Genomic DNA, 19,259 nt, shown 5'->3' with positions numbered 1-19,259 from the left:
GAGGAGAGAGTGTGTGGAGAGTGTGAGTGAAAAGAGAAAGTATAAGATATGTGGGGGTAGTGGGAGAAAAGGAAAGCACACAGGAGAGTGTGGAAAGTGCGCAGGAGAGTGCAGAGTGCCTGCAGCCTCAAGCTGGAAGAGAACAAGTGAGAGGGATGGGGAGAGGGGAGGGGGAAGGAGAGGGATGGGGAGGGGGAGTGGGGGAGAGGAGGGGGAGGAGGGGGAGGGGCAGGGGAGGGGGAGAAGGGAAGGAGAAGAGGAAGAGGAAGGAGAGGAGAGGAGAGGAGAAGGGATAGGAGGAGGGAGAGGGAGAGGAGGAGGGAGAAGGGGAGGGGGAAAGAGGAGGAGGGGAGGAAGAGGGAAAGTGGGAGGGAGATGGAAGGATGGGGGAGGGAGAGCGAGAGGGGGAGGGAGAGGGGGAGGGAGAGGGAGAGAGAAAGAGAGAGAGAGAGAGAGAGAGAGAACATCTTCAAGCCTTGAAACTTGTCTGTCAGCTTACACTCAAGAGTTGTCTGTGTTTATTTATTATATGCCTCCCAGATATCCCTGCTTCCAGTTAAGAATCCAGGTCCTTTGTTGAGGCTGGCAGAAAAATCTTTCCATTCATAGCTTAGATGTTCCATACCTACCATCATGAAAGAATGCAAATAGTATAAAGTCCTTGCTTATTTTACTAATTTTGTGCTAGAAATGTTTTCTTTTTTCTTTTTTTTTTTGTTTGTTTGTAGTTTATTAGATGGTTGGCATCTGACCATGTCTGACATCAGGCAGGCAGGCATGGTGCTGGAAAGATAGCTGAGAGCTTACATCTTGACCCACAAGCACAAGGCAGAGAGAGCAAACTGGGAATGGTGTGGGCTTTTAAAAACTCAAAGAAATGTTCATTCTTATAAACAGATATCCAGTGAATTTTTTTTTTTTTGGGTCTTTTCGTGACAGGGTTTCTCTGTGTAGCCCTGGCTGTCCTGGAACTTCACTCTGTACACTAGGCTGGCCTCGAACTCAGAAATCCACCTGCCTCTGCCTCCCAGGTGCTGGGATTAAAGGCGTGCACCACCACTCCTGTGAAATTTCTAAATGTATTGTTCATTCCAAAGAAATGTTTCAATTGTATATACATCATGCAGATTTTTGGCTTGTTTTGGTAAAAACTTCATGTACATTCAAATACAATGGTTATTATTGATTCGCAGAGTTGTGCAACCATCATGAATATTAACTCTCAGAGCCTCTTCCTCACCATCCAGAGAATACCTGCTCCCATAAACAGCCAGTGCCATTCTCCTCCACCTGTAGAATATGACTACCACTCATCTAATTTCTGACTCTATAAAATAAGACCTAGACATACAATGTACATAAAAGCATATCATTTGATGGTGATTTTCACTTACTATAATGGTTTCATGATCCATCTTGTTGTACCGTGTATCAATGCCTGATTTATTTTTATTGGCAAATATTCAATCATATAGATATATCATTTGTCACTCTTCAAATGTTTATTAGATATTTGTTCCCTCCCATTTTTTAGTTTTATGAGTAGAGAATATTTTACATAGCAAAGAGAATAATGTAAAAGGTAGTGTTATAATAAGAGAGTGACAGGTTATATTATTGTTGAATATATTTAGTGCTTTTCCATGTGAAACAAGTGTCATTCCTGCCCATGACATCAGCTTTTGCCATGCAACTTAGATTTTAGTCACTAAAATACAGGAAACCCTTACAAATAAAACCCCCAGTCCAGGATGGGTTACTTCTTTTGGAGCTTCTGAGCAGTGAGGCCTCCCAAACCTCTAAATATTATGAGCCATTGTCACTTCTCTCAGTAACTCTTCAGAACTTTCCAGTGAGACCTTATCTCTGAAGACAGCACATACTTGAGTTATAGAATATGGAAAAATCAAATTTCCCAGAGACTTCTTCTATACTGGTTAGCTCTCCTAGTGCTGAAAGATGCTGAGTACACTGGAGGAAGGAAAAAAAAAAAAAACAAAAAAAAACATCAGTTATACCCAGATGTGAGTGAGCACTGTGAGCTACAGTGATCACTGGCCTGGTGAGACATGCTCACTGGTGCACTCCTGGCAGGAACTTCCTGAAAGGAGCCTAGTCCTTTCTGATTGGATTTAAGTCCTACTTCACAAGTTAAAACCTGTACCTAGAGCCATTATCAGGCCAAAAACTACAGCTAGGCAGGTCATAGACCCTAAGGGAGAGTCTACTTTTATTATTCTGTTAAATGGACATCGTAGTAAATGGACTCCCAAAATTTATCATTATACCCACAGATCAATCAGCCCTCATCTGAGAAGCTTCTGTTTTCAGTCCATTGTGAGTAACCCCGAGACCCACAGCTGGTTAAGTTACAGAGAATAAGAAACTATGCACCCCTAAAGAGATGCTCAACTCTGAATGAAACACAGTGTGCCTCCTCCTCCTCCAAAGGTCTAAAGATTTCTGTGGAAGAGAAAGAGGCAAGAGGCAGAAGCAATGGATGACTTCAAGGAGACAGGGTGTGCTGGGTGTGGCAGAGCAACAGTACAGAGGTTGTAACAGCACAGATAATACCTATGTAAGCCAATGTAAGCCAAAGCCAGAGGGTAGAGATGGGAATGAGACTCAGAGTGGACCTCTACTGTGGAGCTCTTGGCCATTGTTAGCTGCCAGGGGAGGGAGAGAGACAGTGTTCTCTGACCATGCTCCAGCAGAAGACCTCACTTCCCAGAGCTGGCAGCACACGCTGTTTTGAAGGATTCAAAGTGGGAGAGAAACAAAGCAAAGTTGGTGAGTAGGAAATAAGAGTGGGTGGTGAATATGATCAAAATACATTATGTGAAACTGGCTAATAACTGATAAAACGTTTAAAATAAAGTCAAGAAACCACTCCTGCCAGTTTTGGTCAGAAGTACTCAGAGCCCTTGCATTGTTTTCTACTTTGCTTGTGTTCCATTATTCAATACGGCAACACTCAAGGTAGGGATTGATCTGGTAATGTTGCAAGACGGCATTACATGGCATGCAGTTAACCGATGGAAAATCAGGAAATAAACCTTCATTCTTTTGAGCTTCCGAGTCCGGGGGGACGTTTGTGCCTGTAGACTAAATCTCCTCAGCTGACTGAAACAATGACTGCTGACCTTTTGTTCTGAAGTATGCTGTAAAAGGTCATGATATCTAAATTAAAAACTGTTTCCTTAGATTTAATTCAAAAGTCTAAAAAGTTAGAAAAAGATTTTTTTCTACAAAAAGGCTTGTCACAATTCTCACCTGTCCATCTAAATCTACATAAATTAGTGACACCCTTCTTACATGAAACTGTTTCCAACATCTGAATAAATGATGCTACTGCTGGGCGTGGTGGCGCACACCTTTGATCCCAGCACTCGGGAGGCAGAGGCAGGCGGATTTCTGAGTTCAAGGCCAGCCTGGTCTACAAAGTGAGTTCCAGGACAGCCAGGGTTATACAGAGAAACCCTGTCTCGAAAAAACAAAAAACAAACAAACGAAAAAAAGATGCTACTGTGTGAATATTCAGCTAGAGAACTTACAATTCCAACAGTCTGAGAACACCCTCCTGATAGCTAGGCTGGTTAGGGTCTCCCCTCTAGGAGTTAATACCTTTTTATACTGCTGGAGAGAGACAGTTGAGAATCTCCCAAGTTTCCACTCCTGAGGACCAGTGATCTTTTGTTTTTCTCCTGAGGCTCATGAGCATCATCCCCCTCTCTCTTGGAAGTAATGTTTCAATTCAGAATAAAATAAATTTCCATATAATGGGAAGGAAGAAAGGTGAAGGAGAAAGATAGTCTTCTAAAAATTTGCCACCACAGATATTGGCAATGCTAGTTCAACTAGACAATTAAATTAAAATCTGTATACAGCCTGGCTTTGGAAAAGGAATGACATTATCTCTCAGCAGCCCCTAGTCTGTTGTAGCCCTGTTGAGAAGGGGCCTGTTGTCTGACTTCGTGATACCCTAGGGTCAGAAACTCTAAAAACTCCTGTTGCTGGGACCCATAAGCATTCCAAATATTCCACTGCACTGGCTCATGAATAGCTGCTGCCCCTGGAGCCAAAGAGCCCAGTATCACGGCTGACACTATAGGGACCTGGTGTTGTAACAAGAGGGGAAAAGAAAGTGCAGGTGTGTCTAGTGGAATATGAAGTATGTGATTTCACTCCAGTGTAGGAGGAAGACAGCCACCCACGTGGCTCCTACCTCCTTCAGGGCCACAGTGGAGCCAACGAAGAGATGTCTGATTGTTGGTATTTGAATGTGTTCTCTTGAGTGACCCCCTCATTGTTTCTGCCTAAATATGATATTTTAGAATTTTGTTGTTATAGTGGATATTTATCTGCTTTTGGCTGCTCAGTATGAATTCTTCTTCCTTATAAAGGACCCCAGAGTTTCCTCAATACCTAGATACATTCAATTAATTTAATCTTTTCTAAAATGCATTCTGCAAGTCTATTCATTTTCTTAAGCCTAAATGTTTGCAATTCCATAAGCTACTTTAGGAAAGTATTCTCAGTTTAACATTCAGCGCCTGGAGTACTGCCGGCCGTTACCTAAGACAGCCTTCGGGCTGGATCTGGGAACCTCGAGGTTCTGCATAAGTTTTGGAACCCTCGGTTATGTTAAGGTAGGGAACCATTTGCATACATCTTGCTGAACAGAGTCCTCTGAAAAGAAAACCTAAAAACAGTACAAACATCAAAAAACATGCGGTGTTATACCGTCTTGCCAAAGGACACATTACTTCTGTCAGATCACTAGTCAAACAGATACCTTGGGTATCACTAATTTTTCTCAATAGCAACTTGCTTAGGACTATGAAACCGATACAGCTCAAACATATTTTATGATTATTAGAATGATTATTACTCCTACAGTCAATCACAATGTGGAAAAATCTAAACTTCTCAAGTTTTAAACACTCTAAAGTTATTGTGAAGCATAACAAATTCTGATAACAAAACTAATGGTTTTATTCTGCTTATGATGAATAAACTATGAGCCAAAGCCAAAATATAGACTAGATTGTGGTAGAAGCAGTATATTCTTAGTTCAAAAAGTAGTTACCAAGTTGAGACTCATAGACATTTAACTGAAATAGGTACTTTGGCAAACAAAGATTCTGCCACCTTGAACAGCTGTTTCTGGCCTATTCTGTTTTAAATGCCATCCCATATCCTTTAATAATATTAATATACCACAAAATTACTTTCCACAGAGAACAAAAATGAACATTTTAAAGCTTGTAAAGTGACTAATTCTTAATGTTGTCAAATTAAGTTAAGCAATTTAATGCAATTACTAAATGTACTGACTTAAAAAATTATAGCAATTAAAGAAACAGTTTCACTGTCTTTTATAACATACATAAATAGCTTGTTTAAGCCAAGTTATTGGAGGAGGCTGGCTTTTTCTCTCTCATACAGTGCTGGTAGATGTTCTTGAAGTCATACGCAAATCCAAGATTTTGCATATAGCTAGCATTCATCTAAATAAAAGAAAAGCAATTGCTATTATAAGATTGGATTTTGTCCCATCTCCGGTTTTAAGCTCATATCTTTAAAGAACTATATATGGTTATTTTGCTTTATAGCCCACCACCACTGTGAGTGTTAAGGGCAGCTCTCACTGTATGTCAGCTGATCTGAGTAAGGCAGCTTTCAGACTTAACCATTGTCTGAATGGGCCTATACCAAACTTGCAAATGAAAATACAACTGTCAGTGTCTTCAATGTGCTAGGAGCTCAGAGGGTTAGGAGCTGGTTGTTGGCCTTGTAGCAAGTGATCCTATATTCTTACAGTCTTAAATTGAAGAAATAAGTAATAAAAGCAAAACTACTTGAGAAATAACACTCAGAGATATACAGTGATTATCATGTTTGGCTCTGTCATTTTTTTTCATAAAAATTGAAGTTATTGTTTCGAAACATAGAGCCATAGGCATAAGTGCTTACACCTGAGCTCAACCTCTGAGATGCTTGTGGTTGAACTGCTTCATTCAGGTTGTCCTGTGACCTCCTTGCATGCATGTGCATGTGTGCACATGTGTGCACATGCATGCACAAACACACACAAATAAAGTATATTAACTAAGTTGATTTTTAACTGGGGTTATTAATTTATCCTTAATAAGTAAACTCTTAACCATAAAGGCTTGCAATGAAAGGGAACATGTCAAACATGATCATGAATTTTAAAAAAGTACTCAATGTGCTTGGAAGGAAAGCAGGGTGGGTAAATAGGCAGGCTGGAATTGGAGAGGAGGTGGAGGCTCAATTTTACAGCACCAACACAGGCTCTGAAGTCATGAAAGGATGAGAAGGAGAAAATTGGTGTGGCTGGATTCACTTTGGGTTTTTGTTTTGTGTGTGTGTTTACTGCGTGTGTGTGTGTGTGTGTGTTTACTGTGTGTGTGTGTGATGTGTGGCATCTGTACACGTTCATTTGGTGTGTGCACATGTGCATGTGGATCTGGGAGGAGAGCAGAGGTTGACATCCATCAAGTCTCTTTCTCCATCACTCTTCATTTTATTTCTGGACAGGGTTTGTCACCAAACCTGGAGCTCCCCAATTCCACCAGAGTGGCTGGCCAATGCATCTCCGAGATGGCCCTGTCTCCATTCTCTGCCTCCTCTGGATCTGGGACGACAGATGCACTGTCTTTTCCATGGGCACTGGGGATTAAACTCGGGTCTCAATGCTTGTATGGTAGGTAGTGGACTGACTAAACTGACGTCCCAGCCCTGGGATTTGCATTTTATAAAGATATTCTCACCACACCATAAAGTGTTATCAACAGAGTATTATAGGAGGGTCTTATCATAGCTTGGGGAAGAGAAAATGATCTAGCAATCAAAAGCTAAGTCAAAGTAGAGACTACAACGAAGGGCAGATGAGTCGATTTAAGCAGTATTTAGATCGAATGTTTACGTAGTGGATTAAACAGAATGGGCTGGTTATTTGCTATTGCATAAAACTTAACCCAATTCAGTCGTTCCCAATACTTACCATATAAAAAAATCTATGAATTTGGAGTGTTCTCTGACTCAGTCAAAGGGAGGTGATCAATGCTGACTAAGGTGGTTTGAACTATATGAATGGCCTCTGTGGCTGGATTTAGAATCACCAGAGGGACAGACCTCTGGGTGTGTCTGAGGGTGTAAATCCACCCTGAACATGGATACATGGATAGTACCACCCCAGGGGCTGGGATCCTAGACTAAATAAAATGGAGAAAGGTCTGAGTCAGTAGCCATCTCTGCGTTCTGACTACGGATGCAACGCGATCTCATGTTCTTGTCACCGTGCCTTTCTTGTGCTAATCCAGAAATTCACTGCAGAAAAAGCAATTCCGTCATTTTGGGCCCAGTCTGAGGCAAGCTTTATTAGATATTCAATACTGTCCAAGAGATGGCTTTTGGTCAGGACCAATACCTGGAATTTCCCTAGTGAGTGGCCCTGAGACAAGTGTTGCAGAGGGTTTGTAGAGACCAACCTATATAGGTCACCATACTTTTCCATGAAGCTAGTCTTATATTCAAAGAAGTATAACTCCCAGCATCCCAGGAGGTTACCTGGTCACTGAGGATGTGGGCCTTACAAGTTAAATTACACTTGCCATGTCAGGTATTTTGTGACAGTAACGGAAAAAGTAACTAATAAAGGCTTTGCCTGTCTTCACATGCATTCTCATTAGAGACTATAAAGTCGACACACAGGGGAGAGAGGGTGACAGAATGGTGAGCTGTAGCCAAGGGATGGCAATTACCAAAAGGATTCTCCTCAGGTCTCCAGAAGGAATGCAGCCCCGCTGAATCCTTCGTTTTGTATTTCCAACTTTCTGAACTACAAGAGAATAAATTTCTCTCATTCTCAAGACACTTTTGTGATAACTTTTTACAATATCCACAGCAAACTAAAACTCTCTTCCAGGGCTGCTCCCTATCTGTGTTCAAGGCATTCAGCCCAAGTCGAGATTATTTTCACATTCATTTAAACACTGCCTTCCTTCCTTAACACACCGTGTAACCCGGGTGCAGGTAGGACCTAAGGTTTCACAGCTAGCCTCTCAGCGTGGTATCTGGAGCACTCACCTCCGCGTGCATCACTTTGATTAAAGAAGTCTTACCCTTTGAAGGGAGGGGTTCAACGACTTTGAATAAACACCCTCATTTCCTAGCTATTCCCAAACTAACATTTTGTTATTTCTCAAAGAACCCAAGTATGGGAGGATAGGAATCAAAGACCACCTTACCAAACAGCAGTTACCAGAGTTACTACTTAGAGGCGATGTGAAGATACAAGATCTGAGTGAGACCCTGGCTTAAGGAACCCTACACCTTTTGGGCTGGTGAGTTACCAGCTGTTACAGGTGGACAAGCCCCTCAGTTGCCTGGGCAACGGCTCAGCAGCCAGAGGGAAAGCACTCTGAAGGGCTCAGTGCGCAGGCGCCTCCGGGGAGCCAATGGGCGCAGTAGCAAAGCCCCGGAGCGGGCTGCGCGGTTCCCGCGGGCGCGGTCGGTTTGTGCCCGGAGGTAGCTGCAGGGCGGTCACGTAGGTTACACGCAGTCACTCGGCGGAGCCCGCAGGCCGCTGTGCCACCCCCTGCCGCGGCGCCCCGGGCGGGGACCAGAATGGCGCGGGTCGGCGGCTGGAGGCTCAGCTGACTGCAGGCGCGAGGTGCGGAGGCGAGCCCGAGCCAGCGGGGCCCAGAGCCGGCTCTGCCTGTCCTTCTTCAGCCAGCAAACTCTGTGCCTGCCAAACACAGGGCCCTCTGCGGGAATGTTCAAAAATGAGTACCAGGTAACCCAAAAGGACTTCCACACTGGCTTTCTCCTCCGGGGTGAGCTCGCCGGTGTTCTGGTGTGAATCTTCCACTCCGGGGATGAAAAATAGTGGATAAGTTGTCATGACCTTGAGGTGTGCACGCTCCAGCTCAGTGCTTTCCTGTGCAGAATCAATGGTTCTGATTAAAAAGCAGGTCATGACCCTCTTCCATTCCACACACCCGGAATCAGAATCTCCAGCACAGGACCCAGAAATCCTGAGTTGTTAAACACCTGGGGTTTTCACTCTTGATGCCCTCTGGTATCTCAGAGCTAAGTAGAAAAGTAAATGAATTCCAGAATGAGTCCTTTTAAACCCAGAATTAAAGTAAGCACGAGTTATTTTTCCTGTTTGTGACTGCAGCCTGGGGTGCATCAAGATTAGTTGGGGAGTACTTACAGAAGTACAGATTTCCTGGCCCTCCCTCTAGATCTGGAGAAAGAAGATGTGTAGGTGGGGTTTGCCGGTCTACTTTTTAGAGCAACTCCCAAGCTAGTCTGATCCAAGTATTGCATTTGGACAGGCTGCTTTTGAGAGAGAGTTCAGTCACCTTGTCCAATGAAAGGCTTCCTGCACCAGCTCTTCTGCCCTAGGTCTTCTTTACTCATCTCGAAATGAGCGTTCCTTCAGTAACTGTTCCACCCTTTTCTCTGTAACTCCTTCCGTGGATGCTTTGTTCCCCCTTCTAAGAAGGATTGAAGTATCCACACTTTGGTCTTCCTTCTTCTTGACTTTCATGTGGCTTGTGAATTGTATCTTGGGTATCCCGAGTTTTGGGGCTAATATCCACTTATCAAAAAAACAAAAAAAAATAATAACAATAATAATAATATCCACTTATCAGTGAGTGCATATTATGTGTGTTCTTTTGTGATTGGGTTACCTCACTCAGGATGATATTCTCCAGATGCATCCATTTGCCTAAGAATTTCATGAATTCATTGTTTTTAATAGCTGAGTAGTACTCCATTGTGTAAATGTACCACATTTTCTGTATCCATTCCTCTCTTGAGGGACATCTAGGTTCTTTCCAGCTTTTGGCTATTATAAATAAGGCTGCTATGAACACAATGGAGCATGTGTTCTTATTACCAGTTGGAACATCTTCTGGGTATATGCCCAGGAATGGTAATGCTGGGTCTTCAGGTAATACTATGTCCAGTTTTCTGAGGAACCACCAAACTGATTTAAGAGTGGTTGTACCAGTTTGTAATCTCACCAGCAATGGAGGAGTGTTCCTCTTTCTTCATATCCTCAGCAGCATCTGCTGTCACCTGTGTTTTTGATCTTAGGCATGCTGACTTGTATGAGGTGGAATCTCAGGGTTGTTTTGATTTGCATTTCCCTGATAACTAAGGATGTTGAACATTTTTTTCAGGTGCTTCTCAGCCATTTGGTATTCCTCAGTTGATAATCTTTGTTTAGCTCTGTACCCCATTTTTAATAGGGATATTTGGTTTTCTGGAGTCTAACTTCTTGAGTTCTTTGTATATATTTGTTATTTGCCCTCTGTTTGATGTAGGATTGGTAAAGATCTTTTCCCAATCTGTTGGTTGCTGTTTTGCCTTATTGACAGTGTCCTTTGTCTTATAGAAGCTTTGCAGTTTTCTGAGGTCCCATTTGTTGATTCTTGATCCTGCCCCACCTGGGGATTCATCCCATATACAATCACTAAACCCAGACACTATTGTGGATTCCAACAAGTGATTGCTGACAGGAGCCTGATATAGCTGTTTCCTGACTGGCTCTGCCAGTGCCTGGTAAATACACAAGTGGATGCTCACAGCCATCCATTGCTGAGCACAGGGCACCCAATGAAGGAGCTAGAGAAAGGATCCAAGGAGTTGAGGGGGTTTACAGCCCCATAGGAAGAACAACAATATGAACTAACCAGTACGCCCAGAGCTCCCAGGACCTAAACCACCAACCAAAGAGTTTACATGGTGGGACTCATGGCTCTAGCTGCATATGTAGCAGAGGATGGCGTAGTTGGACATCACTGGGAGAAGAGGCTCTTGGCTCCTGTGAAGGCTCGATGCTCCAGTGTGGGGAATGCTAGGGCCAGGAAGCAGGAGTGGGTGGGTTGGGGAGCAGGGGGAGAATGTACGACGCTTTTGGAGGGAAAACCAGGAAAGGGGATAACATTTGAAATGTAAATAAAGAAAATATCCAATAAAGAAAAAAGAAAAGAAAAGAAATTAGCAGTCCCTATAGCATCTTCACTTTGCTGTTAGAGTGTTGTCAGAGTGCCCAGTGGCCCATCCCCCAGGCACCCCCTCCTTGTTGGTTACTTGTCCTTTAAGCACTGTGTGCAGTTCTTTTGCCTCATTTTAGGAATGTATTCTATGGTTTAAAATAAACTTCGTTTAATCTCACTTCATGTAGATAAAGTATAGAGTTATGAAATAACAGATGCCTACTGTGGGCAATTTGGAAAACAGAGGGAAAGAAGTGGGGGGAAAGATTGGCTGGGTTATAAACCCAGGTGACTAAAACTTCAAATTTATAGCAAAAATGCCCTGCCCTTAGAAGCAGTACCATATACAGTTTTACACATAATAAGAAGGAAGAAGGTGTCTGGCTGTCAGAGGCAAAAATATGCGCTTGAGGGGAAAAGGTAGTAAGTTTTCACCAAAAGTCAAGAGGATCTTTTTCATGTGCTGCTTGTAATTCAAGCCATATTTATTCTTCATTTCAGCTTCTCAAATTTTGCAATAAATTCTTCCTTGGAGATAATGATTTAATTCCCCCATTTTTATGAGCAGAGTATATGGGTAGTTAGTAATATCTTTAGCATTTTTTACATTAGTATGACTTTGTGGTCTTGAGTTTATAGAAGGTAACAAGCACTCGATAGGAAATATTCATATTCCTTTTGTTCTTCCTATTTGCCTACAGTTTTATTTGCTTAAAAGATATGGCAGAGATGTTTAGTAAGAACCCCTCTGATTTACCCCAATCCTTCCTGGGTCTTATGAAGATGGGTCTGAGCTAGGTTTCCCCTTCATTGAATAGTCTTGGATGGCACTATTAAGCCTTTGCTGTATCCCAGGTATTGCCCTTGATTTATGTTTGCTAGCCTATGTGATCCAACACAGATGGATCATCAAACATCATTTGACAGATGGAAAAAAAATCAAGGCATTAACTCCAAAATCAGAAAGTTAAAAAGAAAGTATGGATTGAGCCCAGTCAGTATATTATATTCACACATAATAATAAGAATATATTGGCTTAGTTCACAAATTGAGGTTGAGCCCTTTAGTCTGGTATTTGTAGGATCCTTGGCAGATCTGATCTGCACTGTACATGTCAGGTAAGTGAGCACCATCTGTAATGTTTCTGTGGCTCAGTTGATGCTTGCCATGTTTCTAAAAGTGGGTTCCCTACTAATTCACTACTAAGATGACCCAGATCACAATGGTTGTGGCTTTTATACAGCCAAGGTATAAAATAGGCATAAAATCGGGGATAATGTTTCTTCCTGCACCTGTTAACTGACAGATGGCTGGGACACTGGTTTCAAATAGACGACTCCTTATGGTGGATACAATTTCTCCCATAGCATTGTATTTTACTCTGCATTTCTTGTTCTTATTTTCTAGGGAGGTGCATTTGTTGAAATTTTTAGCGCTCAGGGGAAAAATCCTGGAGCAAAATGGAAGATCTTGGGCAGTCCGTCTGTGATTTGGAAAGTAAGTATTAGAAATTAAGAGTCGACCCCTGGGAGAAATAAGAGGGAAGGTTATAGAGCAAAGAGGCCTCTCTCAGACTTCAGAACTGATTTTCTTGTTCTTTTACCCTCAAAGGCCTTCATGTTGTTGGCTCCTTAGCTAGTTAAGACTGTCACATGGTGTGTAACTGCTTCGTGTCTTTTGGGTCCTGCTTCATCATTTTAGGTTACTTTGATGTCTGGAGAAAATCTCTTGAAGCCCTGGGCTTCTTGGCTTCCTGATTTCATCATGTCTAACACCTCCTCCATTCTGCTGTTGCCTTGCCCTTCCCATCCCAGCCTCTGCCTCATCACCACAAACAGCAGGACCTCTGAAATTACCAAGGGAGACACAGACATCCTTCTCTGACCCCAGTCTTTGATTCTTAAGGTCACTTGTTCAGGTCAACCCCCCCCCCCCCCCCCCGTGTTTGTTCTTCAGCCTGATGGGGACCTTCAGGCCACAGACTCTGTTTCCTTCATGTCAGGTGTCAGGTTTAGTTACTTTCTCTGAGTTCTCTCTTTCTTTCCACTGCAGACACTAATGTGTTTCACTCATTTTCCAGTAAGGACCTTGAATGCCTTTGCTTTTAGCCTATCATGGCACTGGCCTAGCTAGTCCCTGTCAGATACCTAGTCATTCTTTTGCCTCTGTCTAGGTGTCTCAATATGCTGGGAGAAAATACCAATGGCCTTTCAGATTGACAGCACTATAAAGCCAACCCCAACAGTCCAGAAAATGATCCTGTTATGTTCTTGTCAATCTCCAAAATGAGCTTTTCTTGTTATCTTTGCTTTCCAACCACCAAACTGCTGATTTTCAATCCCATCCCACAACCAGGGCATGCCCCTCTCAGTCAACAGAAACTGACACCCCCACTTCCTAGGGAAATCAGGTGGAAGCCAGTCCTGCCTGCTGCAACTATACGTAAAATCCTGTCTCCATCCATATCCTTTTCTCTCATTTAAAAGCAAGAGACCAATGTCTTCAAGAGAAGAATACCTACTGATGAAACTTAAAGCTACCACTAAGTGTTTAATATTTATTAAGCATAACATTAAACACATTGCACAATGTTCTATAAGGTAAATAACTTAGTGAGAAGATAGCTACATGCCCCTCTGATAGGTGGAAACATTAAAGCATGGAAGGACAAGGGTGAAAATTGTTTAGTTGGTACCCTGAATGAGGGAGAAGGGCTATTCATCGAGTATGCACCAGCGAAGTCGGGGGAGCCTTTCCCAGGTAAACCAAGCACTGAGCTCTGCTGTGGTTTGAAGATAAATGTATCCCGCAGGCTCCTAAGTTTGAATACTTGGTCTCAACCTGGTGCTGTTTGGAGAAGTTGTAGAAGCTTTGGGAAATGGGGCCCAGATCTAGGAAGTAGGCCACAGGGTTGGGCGTTTGAAGGTTGCCCTTGACCCCAGGCCTTCATTTCTTACCCTGCCTCCTGTCTGCCATGAAGAAGCTCTTTCACCAAAATGCCACCACTACAATAGTTTGCCCAGGCTCATGGGCCCAAGGAACTGTGGATTAAAACCTTTGAAACCCTGACCTTAAGATAAATACTGCTTAGCTTTCAGGTGTTTGTTTTGGATATGTCATTACAACTGCCCAGAATAGCTAACACAAGGGCTAAGAGTCAGCCAGGCATCAAGTGAGACTGGGGCACAGAAGAGCATTCCAAGCAGAGGGAGAAGTCCAAATGGAATCCTTGTAACAGGCACTGAAAGCTGCTGGTGCCAATAGGAAGTCATTACATTTGAAGAGTTGGGTACAGACCAGCATATAAGTGCTTTGTGGCTGTGTTGAAAGTTTGAGTAAACTGTTGAAAAAAATTTAAATACAGGCCCAACATGTACATAAGTAAAATTAATAATACGCTTGGCCCATGTGTATTCATTGCAAATGCTTAGGGGATTCTATTACAGTAGACACTACATGGACTTTTTATTACAGAATTCTTTTTAAAGGAGATTTATTTTGTGTGTGTGTGTGTGTGTGTGTGTGTGTGTGTGTGTGTGCCACTGGTCTGCATGTGCTAGTGGAGGCAGAGAAGACAGCATCTGATCCCCTGGAGGCATAGGTGGTTGTGAGCTGTCCAGCATGGGTGCTAGAAACTGAACTTGGGTCCTCTAGAAGAGCAACGAGTGCTCTCCACTGCTTAGCCATTTCTCTAGCCCTTTTGCTTAACTTTTTAGATAGCCTTAATTGTTACATTTTAATTTATATTGAATTTAAATAAATTATATTTAGAATTTTCAGAGTTACAGGAGATGTGAATAATAATTAATTCCATTTGAGCTAGTCCTGAAAGCAGAGAAGGTGTAGTGTCAATTTAGCACAGGTTAGGTACTTTTGCTGCTGTGGTATGGGGTGGTAATCAGCCGTGTACCTAGACAGAGATGTGCACAGGGAGCAAGAAGCAGCTCTCCCCCAAACCAGATGAGTGACTTTGGAATCCCTGACATTAAAGAACTTTTTCTTTTTTTTTTCATTTGAAGGGATGATATTTTCACACAACCAGAAATTAGCCATGTGGTTAGTGTGGTTTTATGTTCCGTCCCCAGCAAGTCTCAGGAAGAAAGCATCATCAAAGTTTGAGTCTACTTTTAAGTCTCCTGGGTGAGGGAGGGGGAGGGGGAGGGAAGGGGGAGAGGGAGGGAGAGAGACCGAGACTTTCCTATTGATTTGCAGTTCCAATTTTATAGAAGAAGCCAATTAAGCCAATTACTACTGCTTCCATTTTGTTCCATAGGAATTTGATAAAGAAGTTAAAAGTTTTGTATTTGTCCTGGAAGGCAGCAGCCAAACCAACAGAATCCAGTTACCGAAGGAGAATAAGCAAATCCGTGAGTAAGACTTCTAATATTGCACCTTAATGTTTGAGAGAGCTAGGTTTTGTGTCTTAGAAGCAGGCACACTGGTAAGACTTCTGTGGCAGTGGCCGGTGTGAAGTCATGTGATAATTTTAATGTGGAAATAAGCCGTATGTCATGCACTTTAGAACAAAGCCTGCTCCATTATCTTGTTGAAATTCAAAACTATTCCAAGACCTAGAAGTTTATTTGAATAGACACTTAGTAAAATAATATTTGTGGAGCCTAACTCTGCCTGAGGAATTTTCACAATACTGCTTTACAGCTGAGCTAATAAACATGGGGTTCTTATTAGAAAATCAGGGTTAAAGTGAAATTTTGACATGAATTCAGGAGTTTTCTATATGTTACAAGGACTTTGGTTTTTTAAAAGAATTTAAAAATAATAAAAATAATTTATACAAGACATTATTAGTTACAATAATTGACAAAATAGGTATCAATGTTGTTTAACAGACAGTTGCAGTAATTGATTCCAGTGTGAGAATTAACAACATCATTTTAAAGCAGACAGAACATTGGGAAATGTCTTAGGGGTGTGACTCAGAGGGGCAGTTGTTGGCAGTGAGTAGGTTGGAATTTAAGGCTGTCACCAGATTAGGTCTTGCGCGCGCTCGACTGGCCAGGAAGAACGACGCTGCAACATGATCCTTCTGCACACGTTTATTGGGAGAGCTTGATTGTAGAGGCGAAAAGACTTCGAGCCCAGAACTGGTGCTGCTTTTATAGGCCTAGGAGGGGCGTGTCTCACACCCGGATTGGTTATGCACTAAGCCTCATTTGCATGTTCCTCATCTGATTGGCTACTCTCTCTCAGTACCTTACAGAACCTCATTATCATACCTCATTTGCATGTCTCACATCTGATTGGTTATACTCTCAGTACCTTACAGAACCTCATTATCATGCCTGGGCCAGGCAGTGTCTTTACAAAAAACTTTACTGCATATGTACACATTGGTTGTTTGTCCAATCTTATGTGTGGTGGCCAGCAGTAGTCAGTGCCACTCAGCAACGGCACATGTGGCTTCCCACATCTCCCCCTGTTTGTTTTAATAAAATGAGGCTGGACTAGGCCTGTGCAATTATGCCCATCCGCCGTGGCTCCTGTTTTAGGTCGTTCCTCTAATGTCACAGCCTTACCCGTCATAGGGTAACCCTATCGCCACCGGGCCCCATGTCTTAGGTTGGACTGTGCACGAGGAAAGTTGCCCGTCTCTGGATACCGCAGTGCTGTGTGACAATAACTGCTAAATGACCTAGGGCGAACTCTGCAAAAGAGGCCAGCCAAAAAATGAATTAGTGGGGAAATCATGATCACCCTATTGATGAGCAAGGGCTGATCAATGATCGTTGAGTCTCTCTCATCTAATCTCATGCTGACTAATTCTTGAGCATAGATAACCAAATTTCAGGGGAGGAGCCGTTTTCAATAGCTAAAAGTGCCTGAGTTATAATCACCTTGTCACGTTTTTGTTGAGTTCTGAATTTGCATACCAATCAGAGCATGAACACCAGTCCACAGCATATGGCAGCACCAAACAAAATCACTCCCACCCATTCCTTAAAGTAAGAAAAAGCAGAGGTAAGCCAAGAGGTAAAGTCTCCAAGGGTCACTGGTTCCACTCTGGTCCCATTAAGGTTCAGGATCTGCATCTGCAGCCTCGTCTGCAACCTTTCCAGCTCCTGCGACCAGTTCCCCTTCAGGTAATTCGATAGGTCTGTACTTTTAATAAAAGAATTATTAATGTACCTATTGGGAGTAATGCACACATGCAAAGTGGATGCCACACAACTCATTTGTATGACATCCATCATCTGTTCCATGTCATGTTGTAAAATATCCACTCTCTGATTCACTAACATTAACCCTGAGGTGATATGAGAATCCACCCTTTGCAGGGTAAGCAATGCCTCAGATGTTTTTTCTGCTATCTGACTTATAGTGTCAGCAGTATTAATTTGATCTGCCCAATTAGAGATAATCTTTTTCTTAAAAAATATACAGGGTGTAAAAGGTTTATCCACATTATGCACAAAGCATAATGTATAATTTAAATGAAAACTAGTACTCTTATACACCCGTGGCTCTTGAGGAGTTTGTCGTGCATAAGGCACATCCAAAAAACATTCCTTTGCAAAAAACAAAGGCTAGGTAGAAGAATTGGAATGTACCGGTAAAGGTACTGGCCATGATCTTACTATGGCCCATAAAGGTATACTTATCCTGGTTTCAATCATCAGGAGCAGGAGAATCATCTTGGGGTTCATCTTGCTCTTTCAGGGTCCTTGTCAGTCGCGTCGGGACCCAAAGTGGATTTTCTTCACCCTGTGGAAAAACACAAATAGCTCCCCGGGACCTGATTAAGATAGGATCCGGGCCATACCATTTATTATCAAGGACATTTTTCCATTTGACCATTTCATTGGGCGATTGAGGCCATTGTCCATGCCTTTCAGCTGGTGATCTTCCAGCATCATCTAATTTTAGAAAATTAAGAGTAAATATTGCAAGGGATAGAGCCATCTTTGGCGTCATAGCCTCTATTTCCCCTTTCTGTTTTTGCAAATATTGTTTCAGAGTGCGGTGGGCTCTCTCAATGATGCCTTGGCCCTGTGGATTATAGGGCAATCCAGTAATATGTTTTACTTGCATTTGTTTGCAAAATTGGCTAAATTTAGAAGAAGTATATGCAGGACCATTATCTGTCTTTAACACTAGGGGCTTGCCCCATGCAGCCCAAGCCTCTAAGCAGTGAGATATGACATGAACTGCTTTTTCCCCTGTCAAGGGAGAGGCATGTAGGACACCAGAACTGGTATCAATAGATACATGTACATATTGTAATTTCCCAAAAGATGGGATATGCGTGACGTCCATTTGCCAAACATCTAGGGGTCGCAATCCGCGAGGATTAACACCTACGGAAGGTGCATTAATAAATTCTACACATTTACCACACTGTAGGACAATATCTCGGGCTTTTGTTCGTGTGAGCTTAAATTTTTGTCGTAATGTAGAAGCAGGGACATGATAAAGCTGATGAAAATTCTTAGCACTTTCTATAGAACTTTGTGATAGGAAAACCATGTCTCTGGTGGCTGAGTCAGCAATTGCATTTCCCTTAACCATAGGTCCAGGTAATGATGTATGTGCTCTAATATGTTGAATATAAAAGGGATGCTCACGCATCAAAATACAATTTTGTATTTTCCTCAAATTTCAGATACTGGACTAGACTGCTTAAAATTTCCGGCAGTCTCTAATGCTAGAACCGCATTAACTACATAAACAGAATCAGAGATAATATTTATGGGCATAGGAAATCTTTTAAAAACTTCTAAAACCACCAAACATTCTACCAATTGAAGGGCTCCTGGTGTAAATTGCAACCTTACAGCCTTTTCATTGATTACATAACTTCCAATTCCTGTTTTTGATCCATCTGTATAAATATCAATGGCTCCCTTTATAGGGATATTAGCCGTTACCTTTGGAAATATTACTGGATGTAATAACATAAAATGTAATAACGGATGTTTAGGATAATGATTATCAATTAAACCAGAAAAACTGCATCTAAGAATGGCCCATTCATCTATAGTAGCACACAGTATTTGCATTTGTGCGACAGTATAAGGGACAATTATGCTATCAGGCATTTTTCCAAAGTGAGTAATTGAAGTTTTTATCCCTTTGTGGGCCATATTTGCTACCATGGTGGGATAATGCTCTATAGTCTTATTATGGGATATATGTGGATGTATCCATACTAAAGGACCATTTTGCCATAACAAAGCAGTTGGCAAATTGATGGT

At 42.2% G+C, this 19,259-nt stretch overlaps 1 protein-coding gene and 1 long non-coding RNA gene across 7 annotated transcripts in view; one reads left to right on the top strand and one right to left on the bottom strand.

Moving 5' to 3' along the window:
* Positions 1-1,423: 1,423 nt before the first annotated feature.
* Positions 1,424-8,412, bottom strand: 4930455B14Rik (RIKEN cDNA 4930455B14 gene). The gene is made up of 6 exons (NR_045968.1): positions 8,277-8,412; positions 7,791-7,867; positions 5,390-5,510; positions 3,625-3,734; positions 3,057-3,161; positions 1,424-1,971 (listed from the first exon to the last, which is right to left on the bottom strand). It is a non-coding gene; the product is annotated as an RIKEN cDNA 4930455B14 gene (long non-coding RNA).
* A 53-nt stretch (positions 8,413-8,465) lies between these two features.
* Positions 8,466-19,259, top strand: part of Cfap20dc (CFAP20 domain containing) — a 235,166-nt gene continuing 224,372 nt past the window's right edge. For 2 of the 6 annotated variants that reach the window (XM_030248079.1, XM_011244772.3), the window contains exons 1-3: positions 8,514-8,824; positions 12,454-12,543; positions 15,320-15,413. Coding sequence is in view for 4 of the 6 variants with exons in the window: in XM_011244772.3 (XP_011243074.1) it covers positions 8,804-8,824; positions 12,454-12,543; positions 15,320-15,413 (205 nt within the window). In the remaining 2 variants the exon portion in view is untranslated. Of the gene's footprint in view, positions 8,825-12,453; positions 12,544-15,319; positions 15,414-19,259 lie in introns of all 6 variants that reach the window. The other 4 variants (XM_030248080.1, XM_030248081.1, XM_006518106.4 and 1 more) reach the window with 3 other exon arrangements.

This window comes from Mus musculus, chromosome 14 (assembly GCF_000001635.26).
Source record: "Mus musculus strain C57BL/6J chromosome 14, GRCm38.p6 C57BL/6J".
NCBI lineage: Eukaryota > Metazoa > Chordata > Mammalia > Rodentia > Muridae > Mus > Mus musculus.
This window is presented reverse-complemented; position numbering and strand designations above follow the sequence as displayed.